Source organism: Bombus impatiens, unplaced genomic scaffold (genome assembly GCF_000188095.3).
Source record: "Bombus impatiens unplaced genomic scaffold, BIMP_2.2 scf_0017, whole genome shotgun sequence".
Taxonomy (NCBI): domain Eukaryota; kingdom Metazoa; phylum Arthropoda; class Insecta; order Hymenoptera; family Apidae; genus Bombus; species Bombus impatiens.
The window spans coordinates 1443344-1465571 of record NT_176436.1 but is presented as its reverse complement, the minus strand read 5'-3'; the positions used below and the strand labels follow the sequence as shown (position 1 = coordinate 1465571).

The 22228-nt window shown below is 33.7% G+C and overlaps 1 protein-coding gene across 9 annotated transcripts; it reads right to left on the bottom strand.

The window, feature by feature from the left end:
* Positions 1-249: 249 nt before the first annotated feature.
* Positions 250-21848, bottom strand: LOC100741606 (high affinity cAMP-specific and IBMX-insensitive 3',5'-cyclic phosphodiesterase 8). Of its 9 annotated transcripts, none has more exons than XM_033318654.1 (19): positions 19594-21848; positions 18633-18806; positions 11863-11951; positions 6505-6564; positions 5596-5927; positions 5425-5491; positions 5139-5306; positions 4649-4863; positions 4400-4548; positions 3758-3888; positions 3545-3640; positions 3248-3447; positions 2851-3129; positions 2629-2755; positions 2395-2538; positions 2053-2214; positions 1385-1514; positions 1242-1309; positions 250-503 (listed from the first exon to the last, which is right to left on the bottom strand). In XM_033318654.1, exons 2-19 carry the CDS (start codon positions 18727-18729, stop codon positions 423-425), a joined length of 2595 nt encoding a protein of 864 aa, XP_033174545.1. In that variant the 5' UTR covers positions 18730-18806; positions 19594-21848; the 3' UTR covers positions 250-422. The 9 variants fall into 9 exon arrangements, 8 of the variants coding, with proteins under 8 accessions (XP_033174545.1, XP_033174549.1, XP_024220399.1 ...); XM_033318658.1 differs by lacking the exon at positions 18633-18806 and having other exon boundaries at positions 19594-19780; positions 20620-21848; XM_024364631.2 differs by having other exon boundaries at positions 20620-21848.
* Between the last annotated feature and the right edge of the window lie 380 nt (positions 21849-22228).

Genomic DNA, 22228 nt, shown 5'->3' with positions numbered 1-22228 from the left:
GTAAATAATAATTGTTAAACTCTGTTATGTACTTGAACTTTGAGCATGATCAAAGTTCTTTAGGTTTCACGGTTGGAAATAATTTCAGTGGGATATGTTTACCGTCATACGGGAAAAGAAATGAGTAAAGAAAGAAATATTTTTCATGACGGCGAACCATTTCGTTTCGTGGTGTCATGAGCCTAAAATAGATGGACTTTCACGAAAGTGGGTAGGTAGAAGAAGAGGAAAGGATGTAATAAGACAGAGTGGTTGAATTACATGTATTTTCTAAAAAAAGGCTTACAACTGTACGACGTGTGTCGTATATTTATTTATCTCTATTCCTTAAATATAACGAATATTTTACAAATCGTTTGTACGGGGTTATTGTATTTTGGGACGGACGAAAGAGTATAAGAGGGACGATTGATTTCCATGGGTCACGAAGGTAGCTGGTATATTCGAAGTTCGGGGAGCTCTTGTATCTTTTCGATGTCCGGTAAAGTTGATATGCCTCGATCCTGATCACCAACGAAATAGAAACTCGGTACAATATTTTCTTAACTTTTTCGCTTATTCATGAAAGAAATAGTTCTATTTTTGGAATATAATCGAATTTAGATAGTGCCCTTAAAGAATAGCAGTAAAAGTTGAACGATAATACGAGATTGTTTGAGAAGCAAGTGTGAAGTTCAAGACACAAGAATAATTGTATGACGTTAATATTTTCGAACTTTTTAACAATTGATAAAGAAAATAGTTCGTTTTATTTACCGAGTATAACTGAGTTCAGTAAAGTTTTGCAAGAATAGTGAGAGAAGTCGGAGAACAATACTCGTACAAAATAGTTCAAGAAGCGAGAGTAAAATTCAAGAAACAAGAGTGGTGAAATTCAAGCACAGTACTATTTGTGGTTACAAAATTTTTTAAGCTTTCTAATTAGTGATAATTTTGCTCCGTTTTTCTAATATAATTGAATTTCGTGAAGTTCTAAAAGAGTAATACAAAACGATCCTAAAAGCAAAAGTCAAATTTGAGACACAAGACTAATATTGAAGCACTATGTTATTAGTATTTACAAAATTTTTAAACTTTCAGTAAGTACAAGTGTCAAAAGTAAGACTCAATCACTGTATCTTTCATCTTCTTTGGCTGTTGATAAAAAAAGAATAGTTTCATTCGTTCTTTGAATATGGTTAAATTTAGAGATTGCAGTTCAAGAAACAAGAGTAAAATTCAAAAATTAAATAATTCCTTACGTTATATTCTTTCCATTTCTCGTAATTCTGCCTCATATATCCCACCATCTCTGGCATGTCGATAAATGCTGAAAATAAAACAGAGTTACGCGCTGCACAAATACAAAAATACGTCTGAGCAAAGACGTAGATGCATCACTGACCATCCCACGCCTCGACCATGTCGTTGATAATGAAATCGACGAAACCGATTTGCGCTTTTGGTATCGAACACGTTGCTCTATCGAACATTGGCATCAGTACCGGCAGTTGCATCCTTTTTTCTTCGTCAGTCTGTAATAAATTATAAAATCAAATCGAAGAACTCGAACATGCGCCCTTGGAATTATTTTATGGATAAACTTTTTTTTAATATTTAAAACCAACGACACCTCTAAGCGAGGAAGAATTAAGCAAAAAAATAAAAAATAAAAAAAGAAAAAAACACGAAACATTGTTTTGAAGTTCAAGAAGTATAATTATATGTACATACATACATAATTATGAAGAGGATATATTATAATTTAGAGAATTTAGTTTAATTTTGTCTTTGAACTTTTACGCGCCAATCTTATTCCGATTTCAAAAAATAGAAGGACATATTATTTCATAAAAAGAAAATTTTCGGAGTAATTTTTGAATAAAATTGAAAGGAAAATCACGTGTATGTATATCGCCTCTTATATTTTTCTTGAATTTAAGACATTTGTTAACAACAGAAACATTTAGTGATTAAGATAAAAATGACAAGAAGAATGTTGCAAGATTAATAAAAATCTCTGAATTCCAACGGTGTAAATAAATCATTCGTATCTTATTGAAGTAATAGTACCTGATTAAAATACTCTTCTGCGATACGTCTGGCCCATTCGACGCAACATTTCAATGGTCGAGTCGGATTCGACACGTCCGCGCATTTGATCATCATTCTTTTAACCAATACTACATTCTCTGGCTGTAACACAACTGACATATCCACGGTGTCCGTGTAATCCTGCACTCAAATTTTAGGGAGATTAATAGGACTGCTTATAAGAAACCATAGTGTTTAATATCGAGTAGAAATGACTTTGAAATAGATTTATAAAAAAATAAACCAACTGGCAATTGACTGAGTTTGAAGTTTAATCAAGGAAGGATAAAAGCCAGAAAGAGATATAAATAGGCACATTACGTCTAATTGTGGGCTGTCCATCATCCTTGCACTGCAAATATTCATGAACTTAGCCAGATGTTCGAAATGTTTCGTCATCTCGGTGGCTAGGATCATGTCTATCACTGTTTGACGAAGTTGTTTATAGGTGTCTCTTTCCAAGTTCTATAAAATTAAATAATCGATCGTAACAAAATATCTCGACTTTCAGGACTAAACAAAAATGTATAAACTCGACTGTTTTTTGAAACTCACTTTGAAAATATTCACATTGTCATCCGACAGTGATAATTTAAAAGTTAGTGCTGCATGGTGTGATTCAAGGACGGATAGATCGTTGTAGAGAATCGCTAGTTTATTGTCAGAGTTGCAAAGAAATTGACTGAAATCGATTAGAGTATTGAACGAATATTCGAGACATATAGTTTTAAAAAATTACTTAGATTAGTTGATTAGTCGAAGTAGAGCTTAATTTACCTAGATCTACCCGGATGATCGACGTCGTGAGCAGCAGCCGCAACCAGAGTCGCGACCTCGTCCAAAGGTTCCAAGATCTGTTGCAGCCTTTCAGACTGCATGAATCTAGCAGTAGCTTGTAACACATCTGCAGCGTGCGTTGAATTATGATAACTATTTCGACTCTGATAATTCATCTCGATTACGGTTAACCAGTTCTGTACGACCTTTTCTTCACAACCGAGTCTGGCAGGCACGCGGTACATATTCATGATGGTCGTCCCCAAAAAGAGTAGTGGCCTGCAACCGGATAAATTAATTGATAGAAGTTTAATACTTAATTAATTCTATACTTAGGAATATTATAAAAAAATGTATAGGTATATCAACTAAAACAATTTTCTTTAGAACCAAGTACCTTTTTTCGGTTAATATTTCTAGTTTGAATATATCGAAATTCCATTCCAAACATCTTTCCAAAATTTCCGCGATCTCCTGAGGCCCTCTGAAACTTTTGATTTGCATACGCGAGGCAGTAGTCGTAGTGAAAGCCTTTGACGTCGAAACTCGCGTCGATTCAACTGATGATCTCCTCGATTCCCACGCTTTCCTCGGTGACTGTGTCGATTAATATTAAAAAGAAAAATCAATCGTTAAGAAATCAGTCGCAAAATAGTCGATACGTAGAAAGAATATTTTATAATTTGAATATTACGGCAAGCAAGGCCCCGACGAGATCGGTTGTTACTGGATCGGTATCTTCTCTTAGGGATGGCACATACAGTTCGGTAGTTTTGAGAATATCAATGGCCTAGGTAATTAATTAATATTTATTACGTTAAATATAAATATTTCAGGTTCCATTATATTATCTTATTATAAGTATCTCAAAGTAAAATTTGTAAGGAAGAAGGAAAGGGAAATGTACCTTTTCGATTTGTGCTGCTGTATCAGGGGTCGTAGATTCGGTGATCGCGTTAGAAAGAAGGCTGATCACTTTTGTAATGGGTGCATCTAATTGCAAACTGTGTAACTTGTGTGCACTGGACCGCCTGCGGCCTGCAATTCAATGAAAATCCTTATCGTTTCGTGGAAAATACAAAAATACTGATCAGTCGATCAGTTGCGAACATACGAACAAATTCTACGTGCAGTGTTTTTAATTTTATGATGGTCATGTATCGATATTCCAGAGACTGAAATACAGATAGTTCGATTGACTGGAATGTATCTTGAAAACATGTAGTCAGAACTTTTATTCTTCCTTTCTCTCGAATTTCAACCTATTTCCAAGTTGTATATGATCGATTGAAATATTTATCTCTTTTGAAAACAAGATGAAAGAATCGAATTTCAAATTATTTTTATGTCTTGTATAATTGTGATCGAGACTTACTCAGAAGATCTAAAATTAGCTGTTTAGTAATTTTAATTAAATGATTCCAACGACGAAATGTCTTTTATTTCTATGCCGAGACAAAAGACGAAAGTACTAGATTAGTTTCAAGTTTCTTACGAAACATTAAAAAGCCACGAATTCTAAATAAGAAGTTGAAAGTGAAAATATTACCCTCGCTGGACTTCATATCAGATGTCCTTCTCTGAGACACAATCATGTTTCCTCTCGAATACACGGACTGTGACGGAGTCGGGCTGAGCGAGCCAATATTTTCCGACAAGTACGTCGTATCGTATATATAAATATAATGAGTCGGTTTTCTGAAAGAAGATAGAAAACCATTGGTAGAACAGACGAGTAAAAGAAAGATAGAAAATAACGTATTCTACGACAAAATGGATAAATTCCGAATTCACTTACTTCAAGTTAATACTGAAAGGTATCACCCTGCAACTGATTGTGATCATTTGATTGTTCTTACGTTTACAATTCATGTTCCCTTCGAATTCCCGGCCTTTGCTTATGTGTTGTTCCATTAGAACAAAATTATCGTAAACCACTATATCCGCGATGCTTTTCCCCAAGATTTCGCTGGTCTTATAGCCTAGTAACTTCTCGCTAATTTTATTAACAAACTGTAATCAAAAAAGCACACGATATATGGTCGCTAACGCCGAATATATAATAAACGAGATACAATTAAAAAGATTTAGATATCGATAATTCTTTTAATAATTTTATGAACCGTTCAAAGTCTTGAAAAATATATGCATGTTTTTAAATTAATATAATAATATGTAGAGTAATAAAAAAAATTGAGGTACAATCGTCGTGATGAATATTTAAAATGTCAAAGATGTGGGTCTTTCATTAATTATACACGAATGAAACAATTAAGAACTCGTATTACCTGTACAATATGTTTATCGTTCGTCACGTGTACCATGTCGCGGCATCTGTCAAGAGCTACATACAGCGCGTTGGCAGCCGCCAGTTGTGTCCTTGGTAATAGCGCACTAGCATAAATTCCTACTAGTTCGTTTATTAAGAGTCTCTCGTGGGAACACTCCATTAGAGCCTGAAACGAGTCCCCGAATACTATGCGTCCATAATCTTATTTAAAACAGTTAAGAAAAAGGAGAAAGACTTCATCAAGGTTAAAATCTGAGTCTTCCAAAATTACTCTAGAAACTCACTCTGCTGAATCCTGTCTCCAGTAAATCCAGCGTCACAATTTTATCTTTCTCGCCGTGCATAAGGAACCTATTATAATACCAGCACGAAAGGAAAATCAGAATTATCATTTGAAGCAAAAGATCAGAAAATTGTATAATCAGGAAGATTCAAATAAGTATAAATCAGCTTACGATTTCTTTACAAGTGCTATAATAATGGAATTATGGTAAGCGGGACTAGACCTAATCGCCCTGAAATAGATCGTATTTATTAGAATATAAAGTCGTACGTCCGAGGAATTTGATTGATTTTTAAAAAATAATTCTCCGTACCTACAAATCGTATCGGCCTCTGCAGCGCGTTGCCCTCGATGATCGATGATCACTAGCTCGTGACCTCGATTTTGAAAGAATTCGACCGCTTTTTCCGCGTCTTTCGCCACCGACACGCTCCATCCCAATCGCCTCGAAGTGGTGGCGAGAACGTCCATTTGTTGGTCATCTTTGGGGAAGACCAGTAATATCTGACACGTTCGAAGAATTTATTTCATAGTGAATTATAATCCCAAAGAATTTGTACGATTTACGAGTGACACGTAGAAATATTTGAACACTTGTCTATCGTAAAAAGCTTTTACGAATATTAATATCAATATATGCATATATAATATGTGGTAAAAAACATTTAGAAATTTTATTATCACTGTAACGAGACTCGGCTGCGATGATTATATTGGTCAAATTTAAAACTAATCTAAGAAAGTAACATGAGTAGCATCACCACTTGTTCCTACTTTTCAGTTTCTCTGATTAATAGATGAAGTATTTTCACGTATTTCGTAGCTTCTAATATATTCATATTTCCAATCTTATTTCAAATTTCAGTGATACAACCATTATTTTTCCACATTACAGCGCTAATGAAGTTCCAAATAGTTTTATACAACAGGCGTAACATATTCATAGAAATTTTTTATTAGTGTTGAAATATGTTCGTGAGCACACTGTATATGACTAATACTATTAGTCAGGAAACGTAAACAGGCTTATCTATCGCTGGATACATTTAATTGCAACGATAGGAAAAGAAGTTTGACTTACTTTTATGAGACTAGGAACACTGTTCGTTAACGGATGAGCTTCGATATTTTGCGGTCCTTTCTGAAATAAGACAATAAATGATGAACTTTGTAACATCAACGATTAATTCAGCGATCTTAGAAGTCAGCCTCAGATTAAATTTCTTTTCTTTTTTTTTTTTATTAATACTACAATTGGCCAGGCTCGTTCAATTGTGCACGTACTACTAGCACGGACTCGCTAAAGTAAAGATCCGTTGGGAGATCTCGGATAACCTTAGCTCGTCTTCGTGTACGCGGTGATCCTTTTAATGTTTTACTTTCTTCATGTTGACGTTCCGAGCTTCGCATTCGTATTCGACTACGTATTGCTTGATTTTAGATGGTGTGGAATCGTGGTGTAACCTATACATGTTAGGAATCGCGGCAAAGAAACAAACAAGTCTGAAGTTAACACGTATAAGAGCGAGACGTCGAAATTGGTCATTCGATTTGAAGAAATAAATTTCCCGATAACTCTTTCGATTAGTTGACAATTTTTATTTCGTATTAATTCAAATTATTAGAAAACTATCTAAATTCAGAGACACTGAACATCCTTTTTCGTTATTTCTTTTATATTTTGTCCTTCCTTCAAATCTCTTTCGACCTAGATTCTTCGACTATAGGACAAAGTACCTCTCCCTGTCGAGCTTTTATTCTGAGCGCGCGAAACGTCCCAAGTACGAGGTACAGTTTGATCAATCGATACTGAAGTGATCTCGAATCTCCTTCAGAATTGTTTGAAAACGTATCTTGAACACGGAGCATGCGCGCGCAATGATGATAAACGAAGAAACATTCTGGAGAGGAAGTCCCGTTTCAGTGTCTAGAAGTTATTATAAATTGAAATTACATAGAAGGATCAGTTACATATATTCAAGCTATACATATTGTATACATTCTGGTAGTTGTAATAAAAATTTGTCCTGATTGATTGGATTATTTTCTGTCGCCAAAAAATATGTAGGAAATAAAAGCACGAAAGGAAATTCAAAATCGACTGGAATTCAGAACATTGTATAAGATAATATGGATTACAAATTCTAGGATACATGAAGATTGAACAGTGTTTTATGATTACCAATTCTTGGTAATCATTATCGAATACCAAAAGCCATTTTCTGTAAAACAAAGTATTTAGTCAGAAAGTGTATAAACCGTAATAAAAGTTCTTCCTGTTTGATACATCGTTTATTTCTACGAAGAAGCACGCGAAAAGAAGATAACTCGAAATCTTTTTATCATTAAACATTTTTTCAGGAGGATTACGCTATATCAAAAGATAATTCTTCAAAATTAATGAAACGATATTTTATAAATGGATATTTATAAATTTATTAAGATTGACGAAGGGTAAAATATATTTTAGAAATTGATATCCACAAATAGATATTGAAAAGTCAGCGGAAAACTGAATAAATATTATACGAAAGAATCTTCAATTACGTTTCACAGAGGTTTTCTGGTACCTGTGTCGGCGACACAAGCGACGGAGGTATTTCGTTTACGTGTATTATGTCTCTGTTCGTGTCCCATTTCTTTCGAAAGGGATCGCACAGTACGCGGGTGATCCAACTGTACCATGTAGATGTCCCATGGATATTCGCGTCCTCGGTCGAACCGCAGACGTAGATTTGTATCTGCGTCGACCGCCTCTTATTTATTTCTAAATCGATCATTAGTACGAACGTAATAGAAAATCGTTAATCGACACAAACGATGCACCCGATCTAATCCATCAATGTACACTTGACAAGTAATAATTACGCATAATTAATCTCCCATACGAATTAGGTCGTGCGAGTCACAATTGTTAGTTCACGAATAGAAAATTGAGTTTAATTAATCGATTGTTCCAGTTGTTTACATTATGCGTTAATTACATATTCACTCTGTAGTGGAAAGAAAAATTATTGTTCAACGAGGTTTATAGCTTACAGCGTTGTTGAAATACGCATTCACGGAAAAACATGCATCACGATACTGAATCGAAAATATCGTGGTTGATCGAGATTATCCTTTCCACTCTCTATCAGGAGCAAAAGCTCGACTTTATCTGCGATAAAGAAGCTCTTCCAAGAGTGTCTTTGTACGATTATCGATAGTGGATTGAATAAACAGTTGATAAAAGGAGCTACACAACACAGTTGATCGATTGGAAATAAATGATATCTGCGATTTTTACGAAGCTATTGAAAAACTCATAGACTCAATGACATTGTAATTTTCTTAATATAGCTTGATAAGATTACTCATATATAGTAAAAGCAATTTTTCAACCATTTAAAAAGATGAGATTAAATACGACTAGCTTTCCAACTTATTAAAATATCTATTGATGAATAATTTTAGAAACGAAAACGAACGCAAGAAATAATTCGAGGTACAGGCTGAATGATTTTAATTCAAACAGTTCCTATGGAATGGCGTGCTTCCAAAGGGTAAAAAATAGTCTCCACTGAAAACCAGATTTCTTTACAGTAGTTTATTATAAACTTTCCAGACACAAACATCAAAAACATCTCCTCGCTGCGAACGTGCTCACTAAACCATCTGATAATTGAATGTTTCATTAGCGCTTACGCTCACCATTAAATCAAATTAAAACGAAACAAACAGTTCGGACTCGCAGAAAAGAATCTATTTAAAAAAAGAAACCTACCGTCACGAAAATAATCTCATTGTCAGCCAATACTTTATAATAAATTTCAAAGACTTTAAAATCAATACTAAAACACGAACAAAACCACGCGAACTCAGAACAAACAATCTATTTAAAAAAAGATCTATTGTTACAAAAATAATATCAGTTAATAGTTTGTATCACATTCAGACGACCTTAAAATCAGTTTATTAGCAATTTATTACGTATTAATTTAATTAGAAATAGGGAAGAAAAGACTAGTTAAATATCGGAATAATTAAAAAAAAAAATTCCTCGATAACGTTAATTATCTACGTCTTAAAGCGAGCAAACAAGAGCGAATGAACTTCCTAAAATTTTTCGACGAAAAATTGTGCAAGATAGCAGTTCCGGTATAACCACTCGTTCAGCTTCTTTAGCTGCGCCATTGGTGTCTATAGACTGTCTATAGACAGTAGCTTATACCCTGTCTATAGTCAGTCTGTCTGACCAAGCAACGGGAGAAGCTCGAGCCTAGTGGCGTACATCGTGTTTCTACTAAGAGAAAGAAAAAGACACGGTGTAGGATTGAAATAGGTTGTCGTTGAATAATTCGTTCGGACGAGAATCAGAGCTCGACAGACTGATTAAATATTCAGGGTGGTTAGGTCGTATCATGATGATTTTTCGTCGCCGCCCCTTTTGAAACTTCCATGAAAACAGTTGACGTAACATTAATGAGACCGCACGGTACGCTGAGAACTTGCCACATGTTCGAAACGAAACAGTTTTAAATTACTTTTTTCAGAGAGGGTTAATTGCTGATGAGCGAGCAAAAGCTTCGTGATTCGTAAGAAAAGAAAAAACCGATACCGTGCGTTTCCAAATCGATTATTCTACTTTTTTTTTCCTGCTCTCCTTTTATCTTGTCACGATAACCATAAACTTTCTTCTATTTTCTATTTCCGGAGATCGAATGAAGAAAACTTTGAAGGTTTGGATGGAATTTTGGAGAAATAATTTTTGCTCCTGATCGTGGAGGATTGTGCAGTTTGATGTTGTCGATGAATGATGAAGGATGTGGAGATCGGATTGAGAAAGTTAAGGGGGAAGTTAAGATTTGGAAGGAGGGGATAGTTGAAGGATGATTTGATTGAATAAAAGTCAATAGAAATGACACTGGAATGATTGATGTTTGTTGTAATGGTTATTGAATTGTTTTGGAGTAGTTTACAGGCAGCAGGCATAAAGTAGAAAGTTCATAGTACTAAAAAATAATTTTGAGGCCTATATTTATGCATGATCTTGAGATTTCATGTGTTTTCTCTTGAATGCCATATCGGTAGTTCGTTATAAAATTTTTTTATGGATTGAAAATTGTCAGTTAAAAGAGCAAAGTATATATTGTAATGTATTAAATGATCATGGATTTAAAATGACATGATACGATGTTTGAGAGCTTAGAATGTCTACCCATGAATGTATCGCTAGTTTTTATAACTTAAAAACTTGAAACAGCAATAAGAATAGTTAAAAGCAGTAATCTAAAAATTGTCAGTAAAAAAGACAAAGCAAAATTTAAGTTCACTGAACGAAAAATTGAACGAGTACCAAAGATTTTAAATAGAATAGCATTTTATGATAGTTAATCGACTACTTTGCAATTGTAATATATAAAAAAAACAATTTAATGGCCACAAAACACTAACTTAACAATTATCCAAAAAAGTTTTCAATCTAGCGTGAGAAAAATATAACCAATTGTAGCCTGTTTTTTTCTTTTTTTTTTTATTGAAATCAACAAAATTTTGATTATGTTATAATAAATAAAAAATACAGTTTAAAGGGATATATCGTGATCGAAATACAGAGAAGAGAAAAGGTGGGCACAGGTGAAAGGGCACAGTCCAAGAATATCGATCGATAGTGGCATCGTGAGATATATTTAAAGTAGGTTAAAGTACAAAAACAGATAGTCGAAAGGAACGTGGTATAAAATGAAACGACTAAAGCATAAAACGACGTAGTAGCAAATAATTAAAAATATGCAATGCAAAACATAATTAATGGCTACAATGAAAGCAACTACACTGGAATTTAACAGGTCATTATCTTAACAAATTGTTGACTAACGATAAATATACATGTCTCCAGTACAATTGATTCTAACGTTACTAAATTATGTCTTCGTTACGAAAACATATATGATACGAAAAAGTATGTTTCCATTATGATTAATAATTGATAAAAAAAAAATATTTTCCTACGCATCAAAAAATATTGGAAGCAGAAAAATTGACTGTTTGCCGACATTATATTTTGCAAAAGTAATTATAACAATTATAATAGAGCATCGTGCGAAAGATAGTAATAAGCAGCAATTAGATTCGATTGCCTTTCGTTTATTATGAAAAATTCAAAGTGGAACATTGCTTGTACGCCGTTATCTTAGATTGGAGCCACTACACGTAAATCTAGATTATTAATACGGCGAAATGCTTTATACGTCATCTATCGTCAAAGCGTTGCGCCGATCTCACTATTCGATAAGTACATTTAGTTTCTGTATCAATAATATTTTTCCATTTTTTAAATTAACAAGCCAACAAACGTTGGAAAATAGTTTTAAACGTCTTCCATTTGGCAAAAGAATTATCTAATATTGAATGTACGTAGACGTCCGGGATGCAATAACGATAACAGAAATTTACTTACTAACGCTGAGCAATCTGCATTTTCGTCGTCATCAACAGCGACGTCTTCGAACGACGATCTTCTTCTTAAAACATCGTATTCTGTTTTCCCTAAAAATTAAATACATTATTATATATAAGTTAAACTTTAGTTACACAACATGTTATCTCAAAATAAAAGAAAAGGAATTTAAAAAGTGCATCAAAAAAAATTAAATATCAGATAGTATTTAAATATTAGTATGTTTATATGTGCTGCAGCAACGAGACTTTCTTGAAATGATTCATTAATCGAGTAGTTACTAGTTGATATCTTGACAATAACAAGAATTGTTTAACAATCAGATTATCAACGGGCCGCCACGACAAAATCTGTGGGTCAATAGATCAATAGTTAAATGACAATAATTAATTGACAATTCAATGGACTGTTTTCAACTATCTTGTTGCTATGACAGATTGCACAATTAATCGATCGTGCTCCTTTTATCTTTAATATGAAATCAATTCATTGGAATGATCTCTCAAATACCATTATACTATAAAGTGCGTTTCAAATTTCTTCGCGAACTCTTTATGTGTTTCTATGAATATTTTATTATAGAAGATATTACAAGATGAATTGCATTTGATTTGAATACCAAATCTTTTTTTTTTTTATGAAGTATTTATATCTTTATAGTGCACAGCGTATAATCAATATATTATATAACTGAATAAAAATTTGTATGGCACTTAACTGCTATAAATATTCCGTCAAATTGGATAATTAAAGTTGACAAATTCGTGGGAGCAATTCTATAATATAAAAATGAGCAAATCGAAAGAGGGTGTGTGTGAACGAGGTCGAACATATACCTTATCTTCACCTTTTATGGCAGGATCATTCAGCATTTATCGTTCGATTCGAATGGATCAGAGTTTAAAGATAATTGATCGAAAGTAGGGCGCCTTAATTGGACAACGCGAGCAAGAGTTAGTAGGGACAAAACAAACGCCATCGGTTTAAACTAAAATCGACAAAGTATACCATAGAGAACTGTGTATATTGTATAGGTATACATATTTTCTTGATCAGTAATGAGAATTTTTATAGCTATTGATTAAATTGATCCTCGATTCATGCCCTTTCTTATGGCGCTCAGACTAAAGTAATTCCATTCTTTCAGCTTGTAGAATTACATAATATTCAAGTACGAAAATGTCAAATTTGACTATCTATAGAGAAACAAATATTGTGATTTCTTGGCTTGTCCTTTATATTCTATAAAAACGGTACAGCTATTACTGATCGCATTTTTTTTAAATTGCAAAGTGTGAATGTGTGGAGTGGCATAATATTTTATCGGACAATAAAGCTCTCTCTTTATTAAGAAAATTAAAAAGTATCGATACGAGAAAGAATACCTTGATCAAAGAAATAAATTTTCTAGCTTATTGACTCGTTCTTAATTTTTACGAAAATGTTAAAATTACTATTAATCGCAGTTCGCTGGAATTGAAGAATATCAATATGCAGAGTCTTACGATATTCATCGAAGCGAAGAGTTTTCTCCCTATCGATGAAACTAAAGAAAGTTGATATAGGAGAGAATATTTCAATCAGAGAAACAGATATCGTGTTACTTCTTGACCCGTGCTTAATAATTGCGTAATTTGTCTGTGCTGGTAAGAAAAATTACACGACTTTTTTCAATATAAAAGAGAAACTACTGATATGATTACGTACCATTGCTAAGTAATATGTCATCCAGAATATTTAATCCTTCGTTTGGAAAGAAAGAGTCATTCGAAGGAGATGCCATATATGAATTTATAAATAAATAATCACAGTGTCGTCTGGCTGTTTATTAAAATGTATACAAAAATCTAAGTTGATGCTCGGTACATATTTGAAAAATCGGCAATCAACTGTATGCAAATTGTGAAATGATCGATTTTTCGATTACGTAGATCAGTGTCAAAATAAAAATATAAAATTCTATTATATAACGAGTTCAGTTACATCGTATTTTTATAGACATTTAAATCGTCTGTTTTTCGATTCACCACAGTCACCAAGGTAATTAAAGAAGTTTATCGAATCAGCTTCGAAAATAGGAAAAACCGAAATTAAAAGATTTGCGAACAAGTGCACTCGGCCAAATTCCTTGCGACCTCCGATATCTTCCAATCCTTTGAATTACACTGTCCATGTCCACCTACTACTAGTCACGATACACTTCGGGAGAAAAGAAGAAATGATTCCTTAAAAGTTTAAAGATGAAAATCACAGTTAAGAAAGTTCAAGAAATCCAGGGGGAGAAATCGGCGCGCGTATAGCGAACGATGCGTTGTAAGCGGCTCAAAGACAACGACTGGTCGACGGAACCAAAATGTGCAGGTTAAAATTCTACGCGTGAGTGAGTGGCCTCAGAAACGAGATAGGGTCGTTGGAGAAACTCGTGGTACAATAGCCGTGTATACTCGTTAAACACGAACACGCTCAAAGGAACACGACCGGCCGAATAAAATTTCGCAATTAGAGACGCTCGTTAATTATTTTCTTTCTCTTGCAAAAGTGCTTCGAGCAATGACTGTAATTGAATAAACTGTAATATTACCGTTTCTTATAGAGATTTTGTAATTAAAAAACCATCGCTTTAACGAGACAATGTTGCCACGGATACATTGATATCAATAATATTTGTATTTGGCTGTTACGTTGAAGATATCTGCTTGGTATTTTTGTGCCTGCTGTTTTAGTTTTGATAAATAACGGCAATCGATTAGAGAGTTTAGAGTATTGTACGATTGAAACGAAATATCAAGGAAATTGATTTCTTTCTGATAAGTGTGAGTAGGACGTGCAGTTTGTGAAATGGTGCTTGTAGAATAATTGAGATCAATGAAAGCTATGTTTGAGCAAATGTTTGTCGTCAAAGGTGCACGCTAAGTGCATTGCTATTGTGTAGATGTAAAGATGATGTTTATTCATTTGAAGTCGGTAAATTGTGAATATTCTAGAAGAGAGTCTGATAGAGTTTGAACGAAGTTACTAAAATTTTACGGATGAATTAGACAATTTTTCCTTCGATATCTTGGATAATGTCTATGAGATCGTTCGATGAAAATTGACGCTTGAAGATGTCAGTATTGGAAACGATGTCAATTAAACAACTGAAGATGGTAGTACAGATTTCAAGTAAATTTCAATCGAGGGTATTAGTAAAAGTGTCAATTAGAAAGTTAAGGAGAAAGTATTTCGAAAATAGTTCAGATTCAATCTAACACGGAAGAAAAACGTTGGACATTTCTCTTTGAATATCTTACGCAATGGTCACAAGATTGGTCACAACGAAGCTTACGTTTAAATGAAAACCGAGGTAAGACGTTTCGATTAAACAAATAATAAGAAGCTATTTTTCAGACATAGTCCAGACTAAATCTAGTACGAAACGAGATATTCCTAGCCACAGATATCTGTCCATTCTAGTAAATTATCATCTAATTTCTCTCTTACATTAAACGTACACACTGTGGCCAAATATAATCTCAGATGCTTCGATCGAAATACGTTAGACTGTTATAAAAATTCGCATATTTCAAAAGAATACAGGAAAATAGAGCGCCGAGTAAAACAAACGAGAAGCTTCAAACTTCGCAGTGCATCGCTACTTCAGTTTTCAGATTGAAAGAGCAAAATATTTTTTAATTCATATGTTTTCCTGCAAGATTTCTCTGCCACTTTCAAGCAATTTGAATCAAAATGTGATAACGTTTCGTATTTGAATAAAAATATAGGAGAATCGGATGCTAAGTAAAACACAAGGCAAACTTCAAAAATACACCTCTATTTCGGCTTTCAGACTAAAGGAGTAAAATATTTCCAAGCTGATACTTTTTTCTGCGTGATTCCTCTGCCACTTTGTCCAATGATAATTTCCAATATTTGAATCACATTTACACCAAAAACGTAACTGGATACTGTCTTACTCTAAATTAATATCTTGAAGATTATTAAATTACGATTTCAAATTAAGATTCTCTTACTGATCGAACTTTTAGAAAGACAAAAGTTGCGTTTCTTTTATTAGTGAGCTTCAATGACAAGAGCAGAACAATGAATAACACATAGCTGATTTGCTTGCACGCTCCCGAAGGTCCGAATGGAATTGCCATCTGGCATTATCTGTGTCTGATTTGCATTCGTAACCATCGACCCAAATATATGTGGCTCCCTATCACAGAATCAATATAGCGTTTCGACATTGTACCTTTGTGGCTTGTATGATAGAGCTTCTTGCTTACAAACAACCGAAGTAACGCGTTCTGCTTCGGGGATATTCAAATGGATGGATTTTAATGAGGAGGTGGATGACGAGTGAGAAAAGAATATTTAATACGATATCGATATTTTTGATCAATTCGTCGTGAGTATATAAATTGGAAAGGATATATAAATTGCATGGCATCTAAATATTTAAAGAATTCAGATAAATATACTGCAAGGAGTAAAAAAATTCGTTGCACGTGTTTTAGAGCTTATTTTCAAGACGGAAAATTGTAAAGTTCTTAGTAAAAAATGAGAAGCAAAATTTATATTCATTCAATAGGAATAAATTTAAATGGCACTGGGAACTGTATGTAGTATTTATTTGACGATGCTCGAAGAATTTCACCCCCTCCATTCGACTATTAATAACGTTAAAAACAACGAGAGACAGTGGATTGTTTCAAAGATTCTAAAATTAGAACTAATACAAGCAAGAAGTATTAACAAGTGTTAACAAGTACTACAGTACTAAATCTTTATAAGTTATCCTCCGCTATAAGAATTTTCAAATAACATTTGCTCTCTATTAAAACGCCGAGAAAGATCAGACGAAATCTAAAAGAAAGCTCAATCTATAAGCATTTCTTTCGACAATGTTGCATCAAAGTCGAAATTAATTTATTTTGCAACCCCTTAGAAACACGCGATCTAACCCATGATCGAGCTACGATCCAGCCTATCACCATGCAGCATAGAAATTGTAATTTCTAAATAAAAATGATATACGATATTAAAATTACAATTTTTGGATAAGATCGATACACGCTGTTACAATTACTATCGCTAAATAAAAATGTAACATTAAAAATTATAACTCCTTATGGAATTGTTGTCGCTAGATTGGAATTACGTTTCTCGACTAAAATTGATACTCGACATTTGAGTTACGATTCTTGAATAAAATTCATCCACAACGTTAGAATTAGAATTTCTGAATGAAATTGATACACGATATTGAACTTACGATTGCCGAATAAAATTCGTTACATGACACTAGAATTATAATACCCGAATAAGATTGACTCACGACTCGTTCCATCAAAATTCACCAGGGATGTAGTTAGCTTTCCGAAACCTCGCGGCTCTAATTAATTCATGTCTCGAACATTGCCTCCAGTCGAGGATACAGTGTATGGCCACATCGTAGAGAGACTAGGTCAAGGAGAATCACTCGTGGTACTCTCTCGTGCCGCTCCTTTGCGAAACGCAATACTCCTCAGCTGATTGCAATATTTATTTTCGTTCGTCGGACGTACGCGAGCCGACATCGAAGAGGTTGCTTTCCCGGCGTGTGCCATCCGGAATTATCAGATCTGATCAGTGATTTAACGATCGATAATAAATTCGAGTAACTCGTGTGATGATAGCTTCTCTTCCTTTTCCTTTTTCTTTCAAACGTGTTGTCGAACAGTTGTACGATCAGATAAGAAAACGATATAAAATATGAGATACGAGATAAAATATGAATTATATGAGAAATAAAATAACGGAGGATTTGATTATACGAATGTAACCAGCAGTACTCATACGTATCGTGTAATCCGCTTGGGATTATTTCACGATAGATCGTTGTGCGTTAAGTAGTTCAATTTGTCGTAATATTGCGAGCATCATTGGGCTGATATAACTGACAGAACGTTAAGATTAATTCTAGACTTCGGAATCTTCTCTTCGAATTTAGAATTCTGATTTTCAGAATATGCGTAAGAATGGCTACTTTTACGTTCACTGAAAAGAGTAATTTAAATTGAAATTCGATTTAAATTTGAAGATACGTAGGAACGGCCTTTTCTCGAATGGATTATTTAACTTGATTTTGAGAAGCTTTTTTAAAAAAATAGATTATTATTTGGAAAGTAGGAAAAACTGGTATAATTTCTTGATTAACTAAAATGGCAGTGAAAGTACTATATTACTATAAAATTATCGCTAATTTTATTCCTATGTTAGTTAAAATATAATTAATTTTAGAATTAATGAAAGAATAAGACAATAAAGTAGTTGAAAAACTAGCACACAGACCATAAACATAGAAAAGAGGTAACAGAATTTTTTAATCATTTAAAAAAGCAATGCAAGCATTACTATTGAAATATTTAGTTGTTTGATTGTTAATCAAGAGTAGAAAATGATTATCAATGAATAAATGGAAGGATTATAAGTTAAAAAGATAATTCAAAATAGATAAAAAATTTTATTATTTACAAAGACTGTAGAAACATTAATTCGATTGTGAATAACAATTAAGAAAAGATTATTAGTGAGTAATTGAACAGTTACGACGAAACAGTTGTAAATTAATTTACCTCGAGTATTAATAGTCTATAAAAAATATCTATAAAAGGACACAGAAGAATAAAAAACAAAAGAATAATAAGAAATAAGTAACATATCTGATGATTAAAAAGGCTAAATATTCGGAATTTTGCAGCGTGATGCATAATTAAAATTCCATGAAGGGTAAAGAGAGAAATTACCGAGTAAAGATCCTTGGTTGACCATATCCGAGTGCTTTCTCTTTTCCGCCTCCCCTGTATCCTCTATACATTCCAACATACTAGTCTTGCAACCCATCCTCCAAGCAATTTCTCACCTCGTGCACAATTCTTTGTTCCTCTTTGACATATCGTTCACAGTTCATTGACTGGATTCTAGAAAAAAAAAAAAAAAGAAAAAAAGAAAGATAGTTGCTGTTATAAATCCTGTTATAATAAGTTAGGTTACAGTACTTCTTCCAATATTTTTTTGTCGAAGGAAGGATCTACTAAGATACACGTATATAAAGGGAGCTTATCAAATTAAATTACCTAAGAGATAAAATCGCTAAGAATTAATCAAATTATCCAAATCAATTATCCAAATTAAATTCGCCAAGAAATCAAATTTTCGAGAATTACAAAAATTATTCAAGCAAATATCCACAGTAAATTCTCTAAGAACTGGAACTGTCATGATTTATTAAAATTCACAAATAAATTATCCGAATCGAATTCTCTAAGATATGAAACTGGTAAAAAATCATGAAAAATTGGCAAATCAATTATTCGAATTAAGTTATATTTACAGAGATAACGTTCCATTCACATACAAAGATAACAGAAAATTTCTTTGCAAATATTTATGATACATGAATATTTACGATAGGGAAAAGATTCACGACAAGAAACGTGACTCGTGACAGGCATAATTAATTCGAAAACGAGAATTCGGCATGTTCGAGAAATGCAAACAGGTTGAACGTTCCTCCTCAATGCCGTGGAACAAGTTCGAGAACGATGTGCATACATACGTACGTATGCTGGTAGTACAGGAAGTATCGAGTGAGAAAGAGACTGGATCAGAATGAGTAGGCAATTCTGAATATTCATGAGGCATTTACAACACTATTGAACATAAAACAGCATGTTTGTAAATTGACCGAAAACAATTGAAACTTACCATGAAAAACGTGTACAAGGTGAATTTGGTTTTCATGATTCTTGAAGAGTGCATGATAATAGAAAGGATGAAGTTCTTGCATGGTTTGAGCACTTGAAAGTGTTTAACACTGATTGACACTAAATTACACGAGACATGTTTCTTACTGCACAAATTATTCCTTTGGTTTAAAATTTTTCATTGAAAACTGCAATTACACGAAGTTCCTTTATGGTGATGAGATCCCTTATAATGACATTGTACGACGAAGAAAAATTAGGCTTATCGAAAGGAATTACCAGGCGTAAAGATTCATAGATTTTAAGAAATTACTATAGATATTTTCGTATAGCTCTTTACGGCATTAACATAATATAACGTTGTAGATTATTTGAAAGAGATATTGCTAAGATGAAGTTATTCGAAAGATCAAGAAATTGATAAGTTCTTCAGAATAAAATTACGTGATACGTAGGAAAATAAGTTCTATCGCTTAAGAAAATTAGCCAGTAACACAGATAAATTAGATTAAAAATGAGAATAAGCTAGCAAAAATACTGAGATATTATAAATAGAATACTTTAGTAATATTACTCATATGAAATCAAGAATCAGCAACATAACTTAATTACTTTAAAGAATTTAAACATTCTACCGTTTTCCAAAAATTCAAAAATTATCCTAATATGAAATAAAAGATTAGTATAAGCCGCATAGTAAAATTAACGTAAATCATTTAATATAGATCATCGAAAAAGATAATGTTTGAATGAAGTATCAATCTTTTACAAATCTTTTACTCAATACACACCGCTGAACAAAATTTAGAAGCAAGTTGGAATTCTCAAACGAGCACCAGCTACTCACGACGAATGTATTATAACAATATTATAACATTCTTTGCAAAATTACAAATTCATTTGTATTGAATCGATATTATACGCAAACACGATTTCCTGCACAAACCGATATTCCACATTCATGAATGTTCCAACACCTAATTTTAGTGAAAACTTCAATTTAACTGGAAAAACTCGAAATACTCACTAGCACGAGAACGCCGAAACAGAAACTGAAAATTACCATCAGCCAGCTTTATTCGTAGCCCAACTAACAAACTGAAAGAGTCATTTTGTCTGACACTGAACCGGACGACACGAAAGCCAGCTCGAGAATCACAGACACGCGCTTTCAATCGCTGACATTCTTCTCTTTATCTTATCACACAAGCCTGTAGTCTACAGGCTGTGGAGATCACCAATACCAAAAATTCCTACATCCAAAACTCGCTCAAACAACAAATTCACGTCACAAACTCCACCCGATTTCGGTTTATTTCACGATCGTAATTTCTTCGACCATCCTAAACAACGTTTGATCGACGTAACCGCGAGGATTACATCGCGTTACTAAACACGTAAACACGTCATCTGTGCACGAGAAAATTTACGTTTTGCTTGCTTGAGAGTCGGAGAGAGAAAGAGAGGAAGAGATAGATGGAATTTAATCTAAATCTCGGACAACACGTTAAGAATTAAAAATTTCGAAGAAAAGTAACGACAATAGGCTGTCAATGAACGATAGATCCTCTTGGACGTAGACCAAATTGAGAAATCATCGAGTTTGTCAATCGATAGTTCGGTCCCGATCGAGATCGCGTTTCAACATTGGCTCGAAGCTTCCCAGAGACATTTAGACCTCGAGGCCGCACATTCCTCGTCAACCATCCGATATTTATTGCTGTCTGTTTGTTCCCACTCGCGAGTAATTAATGTCAACTTTCAGCTTTCTGATTCGAAACATCTCCAAAAGTTTTATTCTCCAAAATTAGAATTATTGATCGACGACGAAATATTTTCTATTAAATTCCTTGTTTTCCCCTATTTTGTTCCAAGTTGCTCACGATATTTTAAAAGTTCCGTAAATTAAAAGTTCCATTACAAGTACACGAGAAAACAGTACACAGTGAGGATTGATCGATGGACGACTAGACGAATCACGTTTTCATCGACGATTTTTCAACCACGATCGACCGATCCATTGTTAGGCGACACAGTATCCCGAGATGTGCACGAAGTTTTAATAAAGCTAGGCCCAGTTGTGTAGACTGCATGGTGGCCTCGAATCCACTGACTAAAGTTCGCGATTCCACGAGGACAATGTGAGCTGAAGAGGCCACAGGTCGGGATGCCTCAGCCCCTCTTCTTCTTGAGCACGTAGCCAAATTATTTTGTTTGCTCTGTGGTACTGCGTCGACGCCAGGGGATCTCTTCTTTTCTTTAAGGGCACGTTCGCACTACGTGACATATGATTTATTCGTTTATTAGAGTTTGTTTTGATAAGCAAAAAAAAATATCTGTTACGAAATTTTTGGTAAATATCTTTTCGAGATAAAATTGATCGGTGACAGATTACATTTTTATAAGGAAAGGAAAGGATATTATTTACAGGTTTCTTCTTAGGCTTCAAATTGATATAACTGCAAAGTATTTCTTGGTAAATATCCTTTAAAGATAAAATTGATAGTTTACAAGGACCTTTATAAGGATGTTACGCGTGACAAACGATTCTTTAGCTTTCTTGTTAGGTTTAAGTTTACTATAACCAGATGATGTTAAAATTGATAAGATTAAAATTAAGATTAAGATTACCATTC